At 40.5% G+C, this 19,675-nt stretch overlaps 4 protein-coding genes across 6 annotated transcripts in view; 1 reads left to right on the forward strand and 3 right to left on the reverse strand.

Annotated features, from left to right (window-relative positions):
• The window catches only part of LOC144663239 (uncharacterized), an 11,316-nt gene extending 8,448 nt beyond the window's left edge, over nucleotides 1-2,868 (reverse strand). The window contains exon 1 of the mRNA XM_078524150.1: nucleotides 2,691-2,868. Within this exon, the coding sequence (XP_078380276.1) occupies nucleotides 2,691-2,868 (178 nt within the window). The remainder of the gene's footprint in view (nucleotides 1-2,690) is intronic.
• LOC144663538 (uncharacterized) overlaps nucleotides 1-19,675 on the forward strand; it is a 77,331-nt gene that overhangs the window by 22,855 nt on the left and 34,801 nt on the right. The gene's annotated exons all lie outside the window — the stretch shown is intronic.
• On the reverse strand, nucleotides 3,906-11,908 carry LOC144663548 (dual serine/threonine and tyrosine protein kinase-like). Its single transcript, XM_078524533.1, has 4 exons — nucleotides 10,842-11,908; nucleotides 8,086-9,683; nucleotides 7,335-7,572; nucleotides 3,906-6,716 (listed from the first exon to the last, which is right to left on the reverse strand). The coding sequence occupies exons 1-4, from the start codon at nucleotides 11,577-11,579 to the stop codon at nucleotides 6,315-6,317; spliced, it is 2,976 nt and encodes a 991-aa protein (XP_078380659.1). The 5' UTR covers nucleotides 11,580-11,908; the 3' UTR covers nucleotides 3,906-6,314.
• LOC144663546 (dual serine/threonine and tyrosine protein kinase-like) lies at nucleotides 13,219-19,380 on the reverse strand. Its single transcript, XM_078524531.1, has 4 exons — nucleotides 18,559-19,380; nucleotides 15,515-17,226; nucleotides 14,669-14,912; nucleotides 13,219-14,351 (listed from the first exon to the last, which is right to left on the reverse strand). Exons 1-4 carry the CDS (start codon nucleotides 19,219-19,221, stop codon nucleotides 13,956-13,958), a joined length of 3,015 nt encoding a protein of 1,004 aa, XP_078380657.1. The 5' UTR covers nucleotides 19,222-19,380; the 3' UTR covers nucleotides 13,219-13,955.

Genomic DNA, 19,675 nt, shown 5'->3' on the forward strand with positions numbered 1-19,675 from the left:
ATGGAGACATCACTTTAAAAAGCCAGATGATTCATGTAGTCCGATGTTTGTACATGCATTTTTTCTAAGGCAAAAAAAGGAAATTGCCATTAGAATAGAAAGTAAGTAAAAACTTTATTTAGCCAAGGTGGCCCGTTCAGCAACGAAGCTAGTATCCATAGGGGCTCTGGTACACTAAACGTATATACAATTTTTTTAAAAAATGTTAAAACTTAGAAGAAATAATATTATAAAACTTTTTAAACACATTTAAAGCTAAAAAACACTTAATTCTAACAATAAGTATTGTTGTTCAAAGCTGTACTCTAGAAAAAATCATTAGGATCCGGTGCTAGCGATTTTTAGAATTAAATAGCCAAAAAAAGAATCGTTAAAATGCTTCACTATTAAGAATATACTTTGAGGTAACGGAGATTTAAGAAAAAAGCTTAGATTTCAGTGGGATTAGTATTCAGTTGCGTTTTACAGATTGAATTCTGTTGTAGCTAGTTGACAAGAAAATGGTGGAGGTGAAGCCCATTCAGACGACTACTGAATTAAGTACAGGTACAGTAAACACCCGCATATAAGAACAAATGGATTAAGAACATCAGGCTGAAATTTGGCCAATAAAGCCCCATTTTTATAAGAACAAGATCAGCCTGAAAAATTCAGCATGTTCTTATAAAATGGAAAAGGTGTCATAATTACATAAAAAACAAGTGTTTTTATTCATCATTACCTATAATGAAGGACAGCCAGTCATCTCATCTATAGGTTCAATGATACGGTATTGATTGTGATCATAAAAATCAAAGAAAATTTATTAACTTATGTTAATTTTACATATAGGGGCATTTTGGAGTAATATTACTAATGTAGAAATTTAAGAACATTTTAAGAACACTTTGAGGCTGATTTGTCAATAAGCACCCATTAAATAAGAACCCGATCAGCCTTAGCTCCAAAATCATGTGTTCTTATATGCGGGTGTTTACTGTACTGTTATCGAGTCCACTTCAGAATAGCATGTTCTAGAAAGCGTTAAGCAAAGGTAGAATTTGTGTGCAGGGAAGTTAAAAATACTCTTGTTGTTTCATTTAACATTTGAAAATAATAGGCGATGTGCAGGGTTTTTCAGAGGTATTCTCATATATTGGATTTGAAGCCGATTTTTTGGGATTTTTGTAGCGAAGCCTTGGGACAGCCCATTTTTATTTTTGGTGATTCTTGCATAACTTAGGCTTTAGTTAGGAGTTTACATTGAAACTTAAAAAGATAATTTTGGTTATTGCTGACAACGTTTACATACAGTTTTGAACGCAGGTTGATATCTGCCGCGCCCTCAATGTTTATGTTAATCTGATAAAACAATATTGATCATCTGTATTCTAAGCTTTCTTTTTTGCGTACAGTTTTAAACCACTATGATAGATTTTAAGACCAGTTTAAAGGTCACAGAGTCACCTAAAATAAGGTGGTGAATTACAATTTATTTGTTATTAGCACCTTTGTCGTTGCGCATTGGACGTCGGTCATCGTCTTGCACAATAGACCTCCTGATGATTATTATTTTCGTGGCCGCGTGGACGGGTAAACCAAAGTCTCCTTTTACAATAGTTTACAATAGTTTTCTTCAGTTTGGAAAGATATTAATCGTTAGACAATAATTGTTACAAATAAAATCTTAAAGGAGCATTGTCAGCATAGCCAGTTTTAAGGTAAAAAAATACTTTTAAATCGATGAGAACCTTATAAATAGTAGCTTACTGAGGTAGAGAAACACCAAGAAGTGACAATAAAACAAAAGGATAGTGAAGACGATTGAGAAATTTTACGAAAGGGAACTTGAATAATGTAGGCTAAATTTTTCCAGCTGCGTCTTCAACGGTTTATGTTTATATAGGGGGAGCGCAGTGGCCTAATGGTTAGCGCGCTCGACTCCGAGTCGAACTGCCCGGGATCGAGCCCAGGCCGGGCACTGCGTTTTGTTCTTGGGCAAGACACTTTACTTTCACAGTGACTCTCTCCACCCAGGTATCTAAATGGGTACCGGCGAATTTACTGCTGGGGGCTAACCCTGGGATGGACTAGCATCCCATCCAGGGGGGAGGAACAATACCCCTTGTCGCTTAATGCTAGAGAAACCGAGATATGCACCAGCTGTATGGACCACTTGGCTCGGACACAGACTTTTTACCTTTATGTACAACTTGCATGGAAACTGCAATAGGAAAGGTGTACAAAGTAGTCGAGCAAAGCCAAATTACCGGCTTTCCATATATAAGTCCATCTTGTCTTCATTCGGTAATGGCAATGTAACAGTAGATTATCGGATAGCGGTCTCAGTTCACAGTAGAGTCAATTGAGGTTGAAAACCAGTGAACAGTGATTTCAAAAGACACAAGATTGAAGTCGTCAGGTATCTGTACCGTCTTGATGGCGTCAATAAAATTCACAGTAGATTGAAGTTTACGTCTGGATTTGTCAGTAGAGTAAGAGGTTGCAGTATAGTCGTCAGGTATTTGGACAATGGTTCGTAGGTGGCCCACAGAACGAGACTATGGGTGGCAGCGGTATACCAGCTGGTTTGTGTAGTTTCGGTAGTCCGTAAAGATTAAGTAGTTATGGTACTGAAAACCTCAATCGGTAGTAACGTTGAGTCTAAAGCGTCGGTTCTTTGAGCGTAAGTAGTCTTCTGTTGAGTTTACGTTGTAGTGCTGGCGTCGGGTCACGTTTAAGCTCTTCGTAGGTTTGTTTGTCGTTACCAAGTGCGTCCATTTTGTCATAGCAATCAGTGTTGTCCATAACAACAGTAACTCGTCCTTTGTCGGCTGGTAGTATAACAATGTTTGGGTATTTTTCAGTCATTTCTGTCGCTATGTTCATCTTTAGTCAAGTTGCTGTCAGGTATAGAGGGTGACTGTATAGTCGGGGACGGTATACGTTCAGGCGTCACACTTCCTGTTTCAGTCAGGAGGCAAAAAGAGTGCAGTCGTAAAGGATAAGCTTTATAAATCCCAGCTTTAAACGGGTTCTAATTGCTCTTAGTCTAGGGTTGTTCCAGAATGGTGTCTTTGATCCTGTGTATTGTTCCTAATCGATCTTAATACCGTCAGCAGAACAGTATTTTCTACGGTGGGACAACTTCTCTGTCACTTATTCCTCCTTTGGGTGGTGTTCTGAGCGGTTGGTGGCGTCTGCATTCGCAGCTAGCTAACCGTTTTGTGTCTAAAACAGTATACGTACACAACTTATCGAGAAATGAAAGCACAAAATGATAAATGATAAGAAAGTACTTTATCAAATCCGCGGTTAACGTTCAAACAACAGCTAATGCAACCTTTAATTTGTTACAATGAATTGTATCAGAAATAAAATGACAAAATGGGGAATTTATTAAGAGTATGAAGAATCAGCAACTTTAATTTTTCAAGCCGGTGTGGTCTTAACTGGGCTTGTGTGGAGCACTTTTCGACATATGAAAAATGTACATCGTCCCTCAAAACATACGGGGTATGTTCTTTTTAAGGACTACTGTCTGTATATACATGGCGAAAATTGATTGATCTACAGTAGAACCTCGGTAACTCGAACCCGGATAACTCGAACTCCCCCGATAACTCGAAAAGAGTCCCATTTCCCTTGGATTTGACCCCACTTATCAGTCATTTATACTCGGTTAACTCGAACTCGGATAACTCGAAATTCCTGCTAAATCGAACTTAGTTTGTGTCTCTCGATCAAAATTTTGGTAAATTTACCCCAATAACTCGAATTCCGGTTCTTGCAACTCGCAACGGATTTCCATTAAATATCCTAATTGCTCTTGTCGTGTAACGCTACAGCAACTGGGTTTTAATTGTTAATTAGTGCAAAAAAGATCACGTATTTGACAGTCATTTCCCAATTTTATGAGTCATACATACATTCACACAGTACTGTATTATCATAAGAATGCTTAATCGTGTTACAGTCTCTGACGAAATAAGTCTAATTTGCACTGTACTGTATACTAAAGTGCTGAAAAATCAGTAAACCATCAATTATTGACATGGCAAATTGAATATTCAATCGACCCCGATAACTCGGAACCCCGCTAACTCGAACTGTTTTTCATCGCCTTCAGAGTTCGAGTTACCGGGGTTCTACTGTACAAAGTTTTACCTGTAATATGTACAGCGTTTTTGACCAATATAAATAGAGGTACCATTTAATACAACATATAGCAAACAACATTTATTCGAACCCGTGACTTCCACGGTACCGGCACAACGCCCTAGCAACTGAACTATGAAGCCACACATGAGCTATGAAGCCACACATGATGAGAAGCCACACACCAAAAGTTAAGGGCCCATTACAGTATCTCGTTGCCAAGCTACGCGGTTGCCACGCAAGTACAATTTTATTTCTGGTTTTTTCGCATTAGCGGCTAAATTTAACGCGAGTTTAGTTCCCTTTCGGTTGATTCTGAATCATATTCCTATCACGGAAATTTGTTCTGCAATAAAAGCAAACTGGGAAAATGGAATAAGAAAACGTTTTTTATACTAAATGATTGCAAAACATATACGAAGCCCGAAGCAAGTATCCGAAACCGCCGAAATATTTTTAACAGAAGTGCCGATGCATTAGATAACATGCGAATGTGGGGCGCTACGTACCGTGTTTTCATCGGTTTACCTTTCAGCTCACTGAAGAAATCTGTGAAGTCACGAGCAAAAATTAAAGCGTTGTCACTTGAACTAAACCAGGCTCATAGAAAGAACAGCGATTTATTTCCGCGAAACGAAGATAAAGTAATTTTTACGCAGTTACCGAATATTTATTTAGGAATGAACTCGATTTATCTGCCGTAAATTGCTTACAGAAACTGCCAAAATGATTAGTACAGCAGTCCTACCACATGACAAATTCACAAAGGTACAAAACTAAAAAAAAAAACACCTGTATAAAAACATTTTAGCTGACAAACGTTAACTATTTATTCAACCAAACTACGAATTGTCACCTTCTTGCTCAAAGCATAATAAGCTTAACGCCGTTTACGCTAATTCGCAAATTACGAACCGAAAATAAAGAAACTCACACTAAACTCTTTTTAATACTTACGACCGACTCTGTTTACATTTGCCATTGCCTGTACATGTTAGTTGACCGACAGTTAGCGTCGTTAAAGCTTTACAAATACAAGCAAGTAGTAAAGTTTGCCGTGTCAAAAAATTATAGTTTTTGAAGCGTACGTGAGCGTGGGGAAAGCCAACTTAGTGCGGCAATGTCAATTACGATGATTTCAACCAATCAGTCACCGTAAAATTTAACTTCCGGTACGGACGAAAATGCGTACTTTTCTCGGAACGAAAAAAGCGTACCTTGTGTTTTTTGCAGTAAATCGAAAGAAAATACAATTTTCTTGAAACGTAAGCATGCGTTTTCGGAAATTCAAAACAACGTAACAGTTGTGTTCAAAAAGGTGGTCAACAGAACACATTTTCTGTCCTTATTTTTCAAGTTTTTGTGCTTACGAAAAACGCATGCTTGTATTTTTTAAGATCAATGTACGGATTGAAATAATACCACAAACTATGAATAAAACCGTAAGTTTCTTGCGAAAAACTCAGTTTTTTGTTCTGGGTCACGTGACATTAGACGTGCCCCGATGACGTCATCAACTGGCTTGCACTCGCACTTTAAAACTACTGTCTAAATTTGGTTAAATAAAATCAAAGATATATCAAGCTATAGCCAATTGAATTTTCTCTAGCAACGGCCCCAAAAGATACTGTAATGGGCTCTTAACGCAACTTTTTCACCGTTTGGTCACCCATCGCAAGCCAACTCATTTTTTGCAGTTTACTCAAAATACTTAAGTGCACCTTGTAGCATTTTAAATGAGTTTTTGCAAACTTGCGTGCACTTGCGACTAAACTTGTGTGTCTGTTTGGCCACCCAACGCAAGTCTGTACGCAAGTTCAATTTGCGACCACTTTCGTCCACTTGCGTAACTGTTTGGCCAGGGGCTTAAGAGCCCCCGTTGTAACAAGTATGCTTTTCCAGTTCATTGCCACTTCATTATATTAGAGTTCCATTATAGATAAATTGACAAGTTTTTAGAACAACCGGGAAAAGTACCAGCATGGGGGTAGCCTGTTATCAGACCGGACTAGGATATCACATCTCATGCGGAAGCAATATGAAGATTAGAAACGTTTCTTTTCTTTTTTCCCTTACAACTTTAAGCATTAAAATCTGAAACTAAAAGCATTCAATACAAAGTCAAACACACTACTTAGTGTAAACATGTCTGGTTCTGTGTTCACTTGCTTTTATTCTTATTGAATGGTAGCGTCTCGAAGGATCTCTTCTAGGTCCTTTACCACGGTGTCAAATGACGGCCTTGCTTCGGGTTCCTTATTCCAGCACTTTTCCATAAGGTCCCAACAGCTTTGCGGAAACACGTCCAACCTCTCAGGCGTCTGGTTCTTCGGGGCATTCAACATGAGCACCACCAGAGGTAGGGTATGGAAGTTTACGTTCTGTGGCCAGTTGCCCTTACCTTCGCACACTCTCCATAGCAACATACCAAATGCGTAGACATCAATGGTTTTGTCGTACTGTTGTTTGTTCATTTCGGGCGCCATGTTTATCAGCGTTCCTTCCAGCGAGGTACTTGCAAGGCCTTCAGGTTTGCAGAGACCCAAGTCAGTTAGCATTGCTCTATTGGCCTCGTCCAACTGTGGAAGGAAACAAGGTCGTCAAAAATAATGTAACTTAGTTACCGCCTAGGTGTTTACTATCTTTTTGGGCGGACAATGGAAGAAAAGATAAAAGAGAAGGAGATAAAATTGGGGTAGGAGAAAGCTGGCTCTATCAATTCTGTTTGAATTGCTGTAAACCTCGAAGAGACGAGAGATGAAAACTGCGAAAACATTTGTAAAGTGTGTAATTTCACTGTAATCCCGCATACACCCTGATACTTTTAGCGTCAAACCTCTAATCAATCAATGTAATCAGCCGCCTAACTGTTAAGTCTCTGACCATTCAAATAAAAGCTACTGAAAATTTTACGGTTGTGGACAAACTGTAGGGTGGCGCCAATTGAATTAACGCTTTGGACCCTATTTCTATGTGTTTTTCATGTTTTAATGTGTTTTTCAAATGTAGCATAGGACTTTTTTACTCAGGTTTATATTTGACCACTCATTGCCGTGAAAGATAAATGAGTTTTTAATGGCTGACGTCTGTTTTGTATGTCATCAACAACCAAAGTCCAAATGCTACATCGTGGCTACCCTTCTCAGATCCCCTGACAGTGAGGTTTCCCAGCCCAGACAATAGAGGCGTTCACTTACCAAAACATTCTGCAGTTTGACATCTCGATGAATCAAGTCTACCGCGTGCAGATACTGCAAGGCTTTGGCAACATCAAGCACTATTTCCAGTCTTTTTCTCATAGAAGTAATGGCTGGTAAACCTTCTTGAAGATCGCACCTCATTCGCTCCGAGACAAGTGAGACAGAAAAGCCTTGTGTTCGGTTGGCCTCTACTATAGTGCACAGTATGGGTAGAATGTTCGGATGTTGAAGAGACCTTCAAAGAAAAATGTCGAAAGCATAAAACATACGAGATTAGGGTTGAATTCATATCCGGTCACTAACACGCTCAAAAATTAGGGCATCAGTCAGTATACACAAGACAATTTACTAGCAAGCAAAATTACGGGTAAAATCAAGCGGTTGTGTGCCGTGTTCAAGTGTTTAAAACCAAAGGGGAAGGAGGCCTAATGGCTTTAATAATGGTAAGTGTGCTGCACTCCGGGTCCCGGCCAGGTTCAAACCCTTGTCGGAATCATTGTGTTGTGTTCTTGGGCACGAAACTTCACTCACGCAGATTCCAGCGAATTCAAAAATGCTGGATGTAACCGTACGACTGACTAATCGTTTCATGCTCTTGAAACCGGGGATTAGCGCCGGCCTCATCAGTGGGTAATACTAGGCCGGGACGCAGACCACCTTGCTTTACGTTCACTCCACTACGTCTGATTCTGTTGCTATTAAAAAATCAGTCTTATCAGATTTCAATTCAAGTCCTTGTTTTTTATACCTGACATTGTGTAGTTCCAGTGACAAATCCTTGAGTACTTCCACAGAAGCAACACCTACCACTTTTACCACGCAGGGCTTGCCTTCGGGAGTCGTGACGTTGTCACAGGCAAATACGATGCCTTGCGCTCCAGTGCCAACGAGGTCTCCTTTACGCGGTAGGCCAAATTTCAACCTGTCCAGGACACTGTACGCCAGCATTTCTTGCAGGGCAAGATTTGGAGCAAATTCAACAGCTTTTCCCATTTGTTCGTCACTGATGGTTTCACCTCGGTTGAATAGGTCTTGGACTTTATTGATTTCGCCAGTGAACTCTTCATGACAAGTACGAAAATGCTCCTTCAAATTGGTCACGATTTCATTGGCCATCTTGGACGGATCCACTTTCTTGAGGACGTTTGAGGCAACCTTTTTCTTCCAAGCAGGTGAGCCGACTGGAACATTGCCTTTGACGGTGTTGACGAAGGTACTGACTGGGACATCGCCTTTGACTGTTTTGACGATTGTTTCCAATGATGGGACTGGCGGTGTCCCAACTATCGCACTGGCGACAGCTGTGGCGACGACGGCAGTTTTAGGGTGACTTATAGTGTCTTTCAACCAGATAGCCACTTTCTTAAAGAAGCTTAGAATTCCTCCCTCCTGTTTTGCAAACGTGATTTGTGCTTCGTAAGAAGAAAGAAGGCTTCTTCCAAGAGCCAAAGCTGCCGATGGAATTTCCCGATCAGCAGCGATTTCGTCCTCAATTTGCTCGATACGATCTTTGATCTGAGTGAAAAACAGGTCTCTGGAATGAAACATCATGCTTAACGTGTCTTTGATCTCTCCTTGGAGTTTACTGATCACCATTCGTTCGAGCTGGTCCTGGCAATGGCCTACGGCTGCTGTCTGCGTTACAACACCGCTTTGGGGAATGGTAAATTCTGTCAGATCGTACTCAAACATTTCAGCTTCTCTGAGGATTCCATCGTGTGCGCCATTAAACGTAGCAGTCAGTTCGTCTTGAATATCGTTTTCCTCTTTGTCCAGGCTGCGACTGATGTTCTCATGAACCTCGCTTTCCTCTTCCAGAAGGGTATGAAGCGTTTTCTGCATCAGCTCCTTGCCCTTCTTTAGGAGTTTGGTCTTCTGAATGAAGAAATCCAAGCACCTCGACAAGACCCTGATGAGGATTTGGCAAACGTGCTCCACCCTGGCTCGTAAAGATTCTTCAGCAAACTTCTTCAGGCTCTCCTGAAATCTGTCAAAAGCTTCAATGTACCCGGTAAAATCATCACTGGAGGCATCAGGGTTCTTCTTCATCTCATTGTACCTTTGGATCCGCCAAGCGGAGAGTCCGTGGAATCGTTCGTTTTGATCCATGTCCACGACAGTCTTTGCTGAGAGGAAGCCGTGTTTAATAAGTCTCTCGTACACTCGCTGTTTCTTTCTTGACTGTACTTCGGACTCTCGGATTTTCTTTCTTGATTGTGAAGAACCTCCTGGCTCTTCGTCCTCATCTGAAGATTCGGTGCGATCTTCAGGTTCAAGCTTACTTACCACGAAAAATATTGGCAAATCAGGTCTTCGGGATGTCATTTCACTCAGTACCCCTCTATCCTAACAACAAAAAGAAAAAAAAAACATCAAAGAAATTAGAAACAGTGCAATTACAGGGGGCATGAGGCGCCTCTTTATTTGGTGTGGATAGAGATGGCTATTGTTTCCATGGTCTTTCCTGGAAGGGCCCCTCTCCAATTGATGCTGTCTACACCAAATAAAGCGGAGCCCCACCCCCCCTCCAGTTGATGCTGTACTGGGGATATACATTCTCGCTATATTTATATTGTCTTTAGCGGGATGTGTGTTTTTTCCTCCGGAAAGTTTAAATAGGGTATCGGGTAGCAGTTTATTGGTAACTGTGCAGTCATTGTCGGAAGAAAAATTACTTTTTCTTCTTGTATACACGAGACACGAGATATTTAGGCGATTTTACGTGTATTGCCGGCTGCTCCCCAAGCAGCATTTCTACCTCCGGTTATAATATGAGATTTCACTTCCGTCCACCACAAGTGGCAGAGAATGGAGACAACGGAAAGCTAAGAGTTTCATCTCTTGTCACCGTATCCAATTTTTTTCGGCCGCCCCAGACTCCCTACCTTTTTGATTCCAGACCTCCAACCTCCCACCACAGAACAGTGACTGCGTATTAAAAATTTAAAATGGCCGCTTCAAAATAAAAGACACGACAAGAACAGCCCGTTAAGATTTATCTTTGATTAATCCTTTTATTTGATGTGAGTGCCCCCTTTAAGCCAGAGGGTTTTTCTCGCAGCTTCATCGCTCGTGGCGACGGTCTTTGGTCGCCGAAGCGAAGTTTCCAGCCGCGCGACAGAATTTTATCCTTCGGTACCGAGGTGTAGTTTGTCTCGTTTCTAAATGCAAATAAGAAAAATGATTCGATCCGGTTGAGTAATTAAAGTGCCGCAACCCATTTCAATCCGTTCCCAGAAATGATGCTGATTTGACTGTAGAGTGTTTTTGTTTATTAAAAGAACATCGACGAAAGGCAAAAGTGAGCTGGGATATTGTAGTTCATCCCATGTTTAACGATCACCGCACAAAAACATATCTTGTTCTATTCTGTTTTGTTTTTGTGCTGATAATTTGTATAACTAAGTTATGAAGAAAACAAGGACTTTCGCATCCCAGAAGATGATTATTTAGAAACAGCTGACAATTTTAGTTATTTTCAAGACCGAGAAGTTCTTACCGTACCTGCTTTGTAAACAGGTTATGTCCGTCGACCACGTAAATCACAAACGCCAGTGGATTTTCCAGCTTCTCCTTCACCAGGTTGTCCAATGCATCATTTTCATTCCTTCCGGGCGAGTCGATAATGCTTACACCAGACTTTAAGAACTCGATATTTAGCCCGGTCTCCACGGTCGCTTCCACCTTGGTAACATCCACGCGGTCTTTCTGGTTAAGCTCGATTTTCTTCCGAGGGATTTTGTTCTTCCCTTTCAACGCTATCTCCTGCAGGGTACTACCATCTTTGGCCACCAGGCGACAGAAAGGATTCTCGGCGTAGGAGACGCGGACAATTCTCGCGGTGCTGGGCTGATCAGCTGTCGGAAGTGACTTGCAGCCTAAAATCTCGTTTATGATGGAACTTTTGCCGCAATTCGTTTGACCAACAAATATAAGCGCTGGCTCTTGTGAGAACAGGGAGGTTACTTCCTTTCTCTCCTGCGAGGTGTATAGTAATTCAGCCAGATTCGAGTCAAACTCTAGGTTGATGTCAGCCAAAGCAGCCGCTTGTGTCATCACTTTCACTTCATCGGGAGACGTCGGTGGCGAGCTTGCGTAGCGAAGCTCCTCGGCAATCTTTGCATCGCGCTGATTAGAAAGCTTTCCCACGATTTCATTAAAGCATTGGATTGTGTCAATGTGAATTTTCTCTAGAGTAACCTTGCATTTTCGAAAATTTTCGAATGCATCTTTAAGAGGCATGGCGAAAGGAATAACACATGAAGCACTGAAGCATACTACATTTCAGTGTCATGTTTCTTGTTTTCTCGGAAGAACAGGAAATGAATTCATCTGCAAATGGAAGTGTTAGAATTTGGCACGGACTCGAGAACAGAGAGGCGGAGCATACAATCGTTGATGATTTGGCGCTTTATTTTTCACGACATCCCTTGTGACGTCCACTTACATAGTTCGTGTAATAACTAGTGTCTCAGTTTGCAGGCCCTTTTAGCAGCTACAGGGGAGGTGCCTTTCAATTTCTGCCTCTACACAATCCAAGTATTCCAAGAAAGACTGCGATGCCAAAGCTTTTTTGCACGAAATTTGACATCGATAGTACAGGGCTAGAAAACAGCTGGGGACTGTAGCGCGTTCTGGTCGTCTGTGCTTCACGGGCCTATGTTTTGTTGGTTATGAATCAAGCTTGGTTCCATATCAAACCACCTACAAATGGCTTGAAATGCTACAGTCTCAGAGAACCTACGTTTTCAAATTTTCCGGGGAAGGATACGTCTGGGTCCCCTAACTATTAATATTGTTACCATTTTTCAAAATATAATGTTTGTCAGTAATGTACTTCAATAACTGATTACTTGCATTATATTGTTTATCTTCCCACCACGTCATTTGGTTTTGTATGCCGGAGTACTTAGTGCCTAATTCCTTAGTGAATACATGATCCTTAGACACACTATTCCACTGTTGCTTCTTTTTGTCTGGGTCATTTGCATTCCATGCTTTAGAGTGCTTTCTACTCACTTCATTCGCCCTTTGAGAACCAAAGACAATGGACCAAGACACTTGCTTTCCATTGTTTCCGCTTTTGCGCCTGAGTGCTGCAGTCGAACCTCTCCTTTTAGACACCTGCTTAATACTTCACATAATCTCAAACTTTATTTTAGCGGTGCTCCCCAGCGGGTCGAAGGCCTGCAGAGAGGAGCCCCATCACCATAGAAAAAGGAGAATTATGCATGCACAGAACTTGGAGAACCGTGTATTTGATTTTTCATGGTCATCATGGCTAGCGGCATGGTTCGCGGGCGCGTGCGCTCTAGGTACGTACAACAACGACGACGTCGTGCAACATGGGACCATACTAGAAATAGATAGAAATAGATTAAAGTTAAGGTTAACGTCAGCTTACATCTTTGATACTGGACATCCATTTTATGGTCAATTGACAGCTGTCAACAAGGTATCGGCTGACCACTGTCACATGAACATATTGCTGGCTTGGGTGTAGAGCTCATCGAGGTAATGGTTTCAGGTAATGGTTTTTCATTGGATCGTGGGCTCAAGTCCTATTTTTTTTCCTGTCTCTGGTAAATAAATTCAGATTAAATAGATAGGGTAAAGTAAATGATAACCAGGGAGCTCCGCTTTTAGATAAGGCCACTCGGCTCTGCCACTTTGGTGTTCGTTGTGTGATATGGATCTCTGACCGGTTATCTCAGAAATTATGGCCTCCATTTATGAAATAAATAAATGTCATGTTCGTTCATGACTAATGGCTTGCAGTTATTTGTCTGATTACTAAACTAACATCAAGCTGAGGTAACAGCAATCCGTGCCTCAGCCGTGGATAAGCGATCAATCATACAAGAAAAATTACTAGTTATGTTAAATCGAGTTTTATTCACAAATCCCTAATTAGGTAGTCATGCCACTTATTGTTCGTTTATCACTCGTTCAGTCTCTATAAAAATAATGAATTATTCATCTAATGAAGCTAATATCGCAGATAGTTCTTATCTTGTTTTACGACCCGTCCTCACATCAACGAGTTCTACATTTTTCCAAATTTTTTACTCTAAAATCACGTGCACCCTTGAAACTATATAAGATTATGATCATAAACGCCAGTCAATGAATGTCTTTCAATATTAGAAACTGCCCGATGCATTGATGTTCGAGTTCTAGAGTATGTTGTAAATATTGACTGGAAAGGAGAAAAATATTTAAAAATGAAAGCGTTTTTACAATCATAACAGACCTTGACAAAAAAAATCAACTAGAATAAACTACATTTTTATATACTATACCGTCTTCTTATTTACAATTACGGTCATAAGAGAGAATTTTCTAAATCTCCTGAGTATTCAAGCATTGTTTCTTTTGTAAACCGTTTCTACATTTACATGGAATCAAGTCTTGTTTCATACTTTATGCGATTTTTTCTTCATTTTTTTAATATTCACGAAAAATCAATTTGCCTTCCTGACTAGTTTAACTTTCATTCGCAGGTTCAAAACTAATGAGTATGTAACTATACAGCCTATGCATTTCTATGGAGAAAACAGTCGCACAATCGTATGTGTCTAAATTTAAGTTTTGTTGTAAATTGCTCCATTACACTGCTCACCGACATGTTTCCCTTATCACTTCCATTCTTGCGACAACATGTTCCATTTTCAAGGTTTCTCGCTCATCCCAGCAAGTGGTCATCAGTTCCCAGCATGCATCGTTCATCACCGGAAGCTTGTTTGGTGTGATTCCTTCTTCTACAGCTTTCTGCATGGCTTCAGTAGTGTCCAGTTCCTCGTACACTCTCGGCCTTGCTGTTCCAGTTCCCTCGCAGAGCACCCACAAGAGCATTCCAAATGCATAGATGTCGTACGAAGGGTAACTGAGGTGGCCTTTGCCATGAAACTGGTACATTTCAGGTGAGATGTGGAAAGGTGCACCGAGAGGCGTCATGCTATTAGGACTCTCTGGTTTGGCCAGATTGATCTTGGCCCTTTCGTCAGACATTAACTGATGGGGAAAATTATAGCGCATTACTCTAATGTAATCAAATTGATGTTATCAACTTTTCCAAATATCGCTTATATGACTTCCTGTTTCCAGAGGAAATTAACTTGGATTAATTGGTAAGGTTTCGAATCCCCTGTCATTTCTGGAGATTTGGGTAATAGAGAGAGGAGGGAGTGACAGCGAGCGACGTTAAATGTAGACAGCGCCATAAAAAAAAAGACCATCGAAAAGGAGAACAAAATGATACAGAAACATAAGGATTTAAGACTAACAGAACAGCCAGAATTTGCAAACTAAAACTTTGGAGTTAAACAAACCAATATATTTCCAGGTTTGAGATCCTCGTAGGTGTAGCCCATATCATGAATGGCCTTTAGTCCTTCAGCCACATCCAGTGCTATGCTCATCCTCCTATCCAGAGGTAGTCCTTCCTGTAGAGCGCGCAGCAGACCCCTGTCTGCCTTTTCCATGACAATGTATAAGGTGTCTGGCTTAGGTAAAACCCAGCCATACAGGTGCAACAGGTTTGGGTGGGAGCCATTGAGTTTCTCAATTATGTCACTAAAGATTTAATAAAAAACACCCTTAATCATTAACTTTCTTACGTCGTTAATCAAAACGTTATTAAACAATCAGATATACTGTATTTAGATATACCACGAGCTTCTGTGATCCCAACACTTCCCTTAACGAAAGGTCTTCTGATATGAAAGCGCATGGTCTCTTCAGATTACACGCCCTGGTCTGTTGCGCTTGCATTGGTTGCCATTTTATGCTGCGATGGTATTTATTTTGGCCAATTTCCTAGCGCAGTTTTTATGTTCAACTTTTCACACGCAAAATCGTTTCTAATCAAAATCTTTTTTGAATTGCAAAACTCCTCCCCATGAAAGGCCACCTCAATGGACTATGCCATCTCTCCTTAAACCCCTAAAATCATCTTATACAATATTTTAAATCCAGGGATAAATTTCTGAATTTTAGTCCATACATAAAGTATAAGAAGTGCTGGGCTTTATCCTTCATGATTGCAATAATTTAATCCAGCTTAATCGGGTATGAAATCATGTTTTGCATCGCAAATTTGTTTACTTAACTATCCCTGTGTTTGGGAGGAAATGGTATTCAGTAAGAAGTTGACATTTTTTGTACGAATAACTCACATCATGTTGATCAAATCCACAGCCGTCTGGTTCCAGGCACTCTCACCCACTTCTTCTTTATCAAGGACCTTTACCACACACTGTCCAGTGGGCGATACTCTGCACCAGTGCTCGCTTTTGCATTCATAGATGACGCCATGCCGTGCTTGGGCAACGGGCTGACCGAGAGTAACAGGTCCAAAGATCTGCAAATATTGCAAGGCCATTCCTTCAACAGTCAGCTTACGTATCTGTGGGGTAAAATGTACACGAAACACTTCAAGCTGCGATGACATGTCGCTGTTTGCAAAGGTGGCATGCAAAGACGCGAAGGAAGACAATGCATCCATGAACTGTTCGTGCATCCTCAGGAGGCGACTAGTACAAGCTTCGCGAACCGAATCCACAACACGATTGAAATCAAGCGTAGCCAGAAGAGTGTCGCAAATGTTAAGTCTTGTTGCTATCTTGCGAATATCTATAGCTTTGTAGCTCGTCAGGTCTTCTGGACAAAGACATTTGCTGAGAGGCTCCGAGATCTCCGTCCTCAACGTAATCTTGGCAACTTCGGTCATGGAGTCGAGAAGCCCATTCACAACAAGCTGAAGAAGCTGATCGGTTTCTGCTTTAGCTGTCAGGAACTGGATGTCGTAAATTTCTTCCAGTATGCGGGAGACAACTGGGTTTTTGAGGTCTGTATTTAAGTCAGTTATGGCAATCGTGAGATCATTGACATAATCCTTCATTAGGACTTGTACAGCTTTGTCAAGGGTGCGACACGTCTTTTCCAGGATGCTTCCTTTTGCATCGCTAACAAATTTTGCAAAAGCAATGTCAAAGCCGGCGTTCAGCAAAAGTTTCGAGTAAGCAGGAAGCTCAGCCTTTACCATGGTCTGAAACTCCCTTTGAAGACTTTGTAGTCCATCAACTTCGTACAGTTCGGCTTCGCGTAAAAGGTCCATCTTCAGAATGTCTAAATCCTGTAGAATCATCCTTTTTGACTCTTCCGACTTGAATGTAATAGCTGACAATGATTTGATCATTTTTGTCTGCATCATGGCTGCCTTTTGCAATATCTGTGGCACAACAGATGCTTGCTGCGTAATGGAAGTCCTTTGTACCTGGACGACGTTAGCAAAGCTTTCTTGGAGCACTAAAAGTTTTTGCACTACTCTTCTGGTTTGGGTCTTCATAACCTTTCCTAGATGATCCTGCAGACTGGATTCAAATCGTCGAAATCTCCTGGTGACCTCTGTCTCCCGTTTCGCCAAGCGTTCTTCACGAACTTCCCTTGCTGAAATAGCGTGAAAAAAAGGACATATTTCCCACGTTTCTCCAAGATCATACTTGTCTTTCAAGTGATTGAAAACAGCCTCTCCTTTATTAAGTACTTTATTTACTTCCTTTAAATGACATTCTTTAGTGCCATTAGCGTCGTCCTTCGACTCCTCCTCCTTCGCCTCATTCTTTTCTCCCTCCTCCTCGTTCTCGCCCTCCTTCTCCTCCTCGCAGTTGTCTTCCTCCTCCTTGCCATCATCATCATCATCATCATCATCATCATCATCATCATCATCATCATCATCATCATCATCATCATTCTCGTGAGAATCTTTACGACAAGCTGATCTGTGATCGTATCTCTTTGCTTCTTTAGTTATGTCCACTTTGTTGCAGACGAACATCACGCGAGATTGAGGGAATTTGTCCCTTAAGAATTTCAGCGTTTCCTGATCCTTTTTGAAGAAAGAAGGAAATTGAAAAGTGGTAAGAAAACATTTAACTTGGATAGAAACCAATGGATAGTGAGAGGAGAAAAAACAAACTAAGCTATATATCTGACAATCAGTAAATTTGCAATGGTGGCTGAGTGAGTACTATTTCATTTTCATTTTTTCATTTTATTTATTTATTTCATTTCAAACTTACAAGATAAATATAAAGCAAAACAAGCAGAAGAAGAGAAATGGAAAAGGGCAAAATATAGCTAGCTTATTTGAGCCCTTGTTTAATTTTAAATAACAATAATAATTTAGGGAAAAAAAGTCAACTTAACATAAGAAAGAAAGAGGTATGAATTAATTAATACTGAACAAAATAATACTGGTAGAGTGCTTTTTAAAACGTTTTCTAGTTGGCAGGTTACTAATAGATAATGGAAGGTCATTCCAATATTAATAGTAACATCCAATAAATGACTTTTTTATTTTTTATTTAGTGAAATAATGTTAGTTGAAATATGTGTGTTTCGTCGCACCGTTCGCTGCCTATAGTCGCTTATCTCCAATCAGTGAATTTTCGAACTCGGTGTTATCTTGTCAATGGTCAAGTAAGATATTCTTGTAGTGAATCAGTTATTGATTTTCTTGCTGCCTTAATTTATTGCGGACTGTAAAATACGAAAGCAAATCAGCGCTGTAAGAAATATTGTATGCAGTCGATTATAATCCCATTTATTTTTTTTTAACCCTGTAACCCTTTTAATCCTTTGTTCAAGCTATTTTTCTTTCACAAACAGATCAGGTGGCCTTTACATTAATTAAAGTAAAATCACCGGACACCATCGGTGGCTATCTGGTTAGGACGTCTTTCTCGAGAGTAAGCAACCAGAGAAGACAACTGCAGTTCATGCTATTCAATACAGTCTAACTACGTAAACTGACCGCAAGATGACCCTCAAGTAAACTGAAAGATATGTAAGGTTTCCTAATAATACAACATAAAAAATGTACTGACCGTCCGGCGGAGATGTTTAGCTATGCTATGAGCGTAAAATACAGAAAGCTAGATAAAGAGGCATGTAAATAAATCTATTTTTGCTTTGCACACTTTCCTTTTTGGGCTAACATAAAGATCTCAAACATGGCCACATTTAGAATTGTTTTCTTTCCAGAGAGAACAAAGGTCAATAATCGACAAAACGGGTTTGCAACAAGTTTACATTAGAACTCAAACGAGTTCTGAGAAAAAAAGATTGTTATTATAATGAATCGATACAGTGAAAACTGAAGATATATTGTAAAGTATACATGTACTTGGGCAAGCGAACGGCTACCTCATACACTTACCGAGCGTGTGAGTCGCGTATCACCGTTGATAACATACACAAATAATGGAACGGAGCCTTTGTTGAGAAAGTCATCCAGTACCCTGTCCAATGCATCCGATTCGTTCTTCCCTGGCGAGTCAATCAGCTCGATTCCACTTCGCAAAAGCTTATGATTTAATCCCACTTCTACAATTTCTTCCAATGCCGTTTCATTCTCTCTGTCCTTATCTGAGACAACTATGAGTTCCTTTGGAAGACGTTTGCCGTTAAATTCTTCTCTTTTAACCTCCTTGCCATCCGATCCGACAAGTCTGGCGTACGACTGCTCGGCATATTTGATTCGTACGATTCTAGCCGTGCACGGGTTCTCGTTAACTGGCAGAGAACTTTGTCTAAGGAGCTCGTTAATTATGGAGCTTTTTCCACAATTCTTTTCGCCAATGAAGAACACAGAAGGGCTTTTCTGAAGCTCTTTCTTCACTTCTTCCTGCTTCGAGAAAGGAATCGCAGATTGCACTGCTTCCGCTTTATCAATTGGAAGACTTTCTACGATCTCGTGGAAGCAAGTCACCGTTCTTTCGTACAAGCTCGTGCTGCGATCCGAGTAACGTTTGAATTCATCGATGGCTTCTTGCAAAGCGGAGAAACTTTTAAAGTCTCCAGTCGTTGCTGGCCGAAACATCTCACTGTGTGGCTTCGACACGAGTCAAATCATTATAGTTCTTATAGTCTATTCGTAGTGTGTTTCTTAGAATAGTATCGAGGTTGGAAAGTTACGCTGTAACGGACTTGCCTAATTAAGGGACTAACGGAACGCATGTAAATAATAAAGCTTTTTTCGATCAAGTGGATTTTTGCTGTTTCTGTTGTCCTGATTTTACGTCATTTATGTGTTTTTGGATATTGGTATGCCAGAATACCGGAATTAGAGACCAGAGGTAGTTATTAGACTAAGAGTGCGAGCTTTCTATGTCTTCTATGAGCAAATTCTCAAGAAGGCACTGGTGAATGTCAATGATTTTGGCTCATACAGAAAACTTGCAGTCGTATTTCGTTGTTTAACATCAGTATACACTATGAAGGATAGAAGTCAGATACCTGCAGTTTTGGCATTAATTTCTTAAACAAACTTATCT

The sequence above is a fragment of the Oculina patagonica genome, chromosome 8 (assembly GCF_052425735.1).
Source record: "Oculina patagonica isolate OP01 chromosome 8, crgOcupat, whole genome shotgun sequence".
In the NCBI taxonomy this organism is placed as follows: Eukaryota; Metazoa; Cnidaria; class Anthozoa; order Scleractinia; family Oculinidae; genus Oculina; species Oculina patagonica.

Excerpts from the sequence above, each read along its gene's own strand:
- LOC144663548 (XM_078524533.1), bottom strand. The coding sequence starts at position 11,579 with ATGCCTCTTAAAGATGCATTCGAAAATTTTCGAAAATGCAAGGTTACT. Across the intron at positions 9,684-10,841 it reads ATAACCTGTTTACAAAGCAG|GATAGAGGGGTACTGAGTGA; the intron begins GTACGGTAAGAA and ends TTTTGTTGTTAG. Across the intron at positions 7,573-8,085 it reads CTGGAACTACACAATGTCAG|GTCTCTTCAACATCCGAACA; the intron begins GTATAAAAAACA and ends TTTTCTTTGAAG.
- LOC144663546 (XM_078524531.1), bottom strand. The coding sequence starts at position 19,221 with ATGTTTCGGCCAGCAACGACTGGAGACTTTAAAAGTTTCTCCGCTTTG. Across the intron at positions 17,227-18,558 it reads ATACGCGACTCACACGCTCG|GATCAGGAAACGCTGAAATT; the intron begins GTAAGTGTATGA and ends TTCTTCAAAAAG. Across the intron at positions 14,352-14,668 it reads TCAAACCTGGAAATATATTG|TTAATGTCTGACGAAAGGGC; the intron begins GTTTGTTTAACT and ends TTTCCCCATCAG.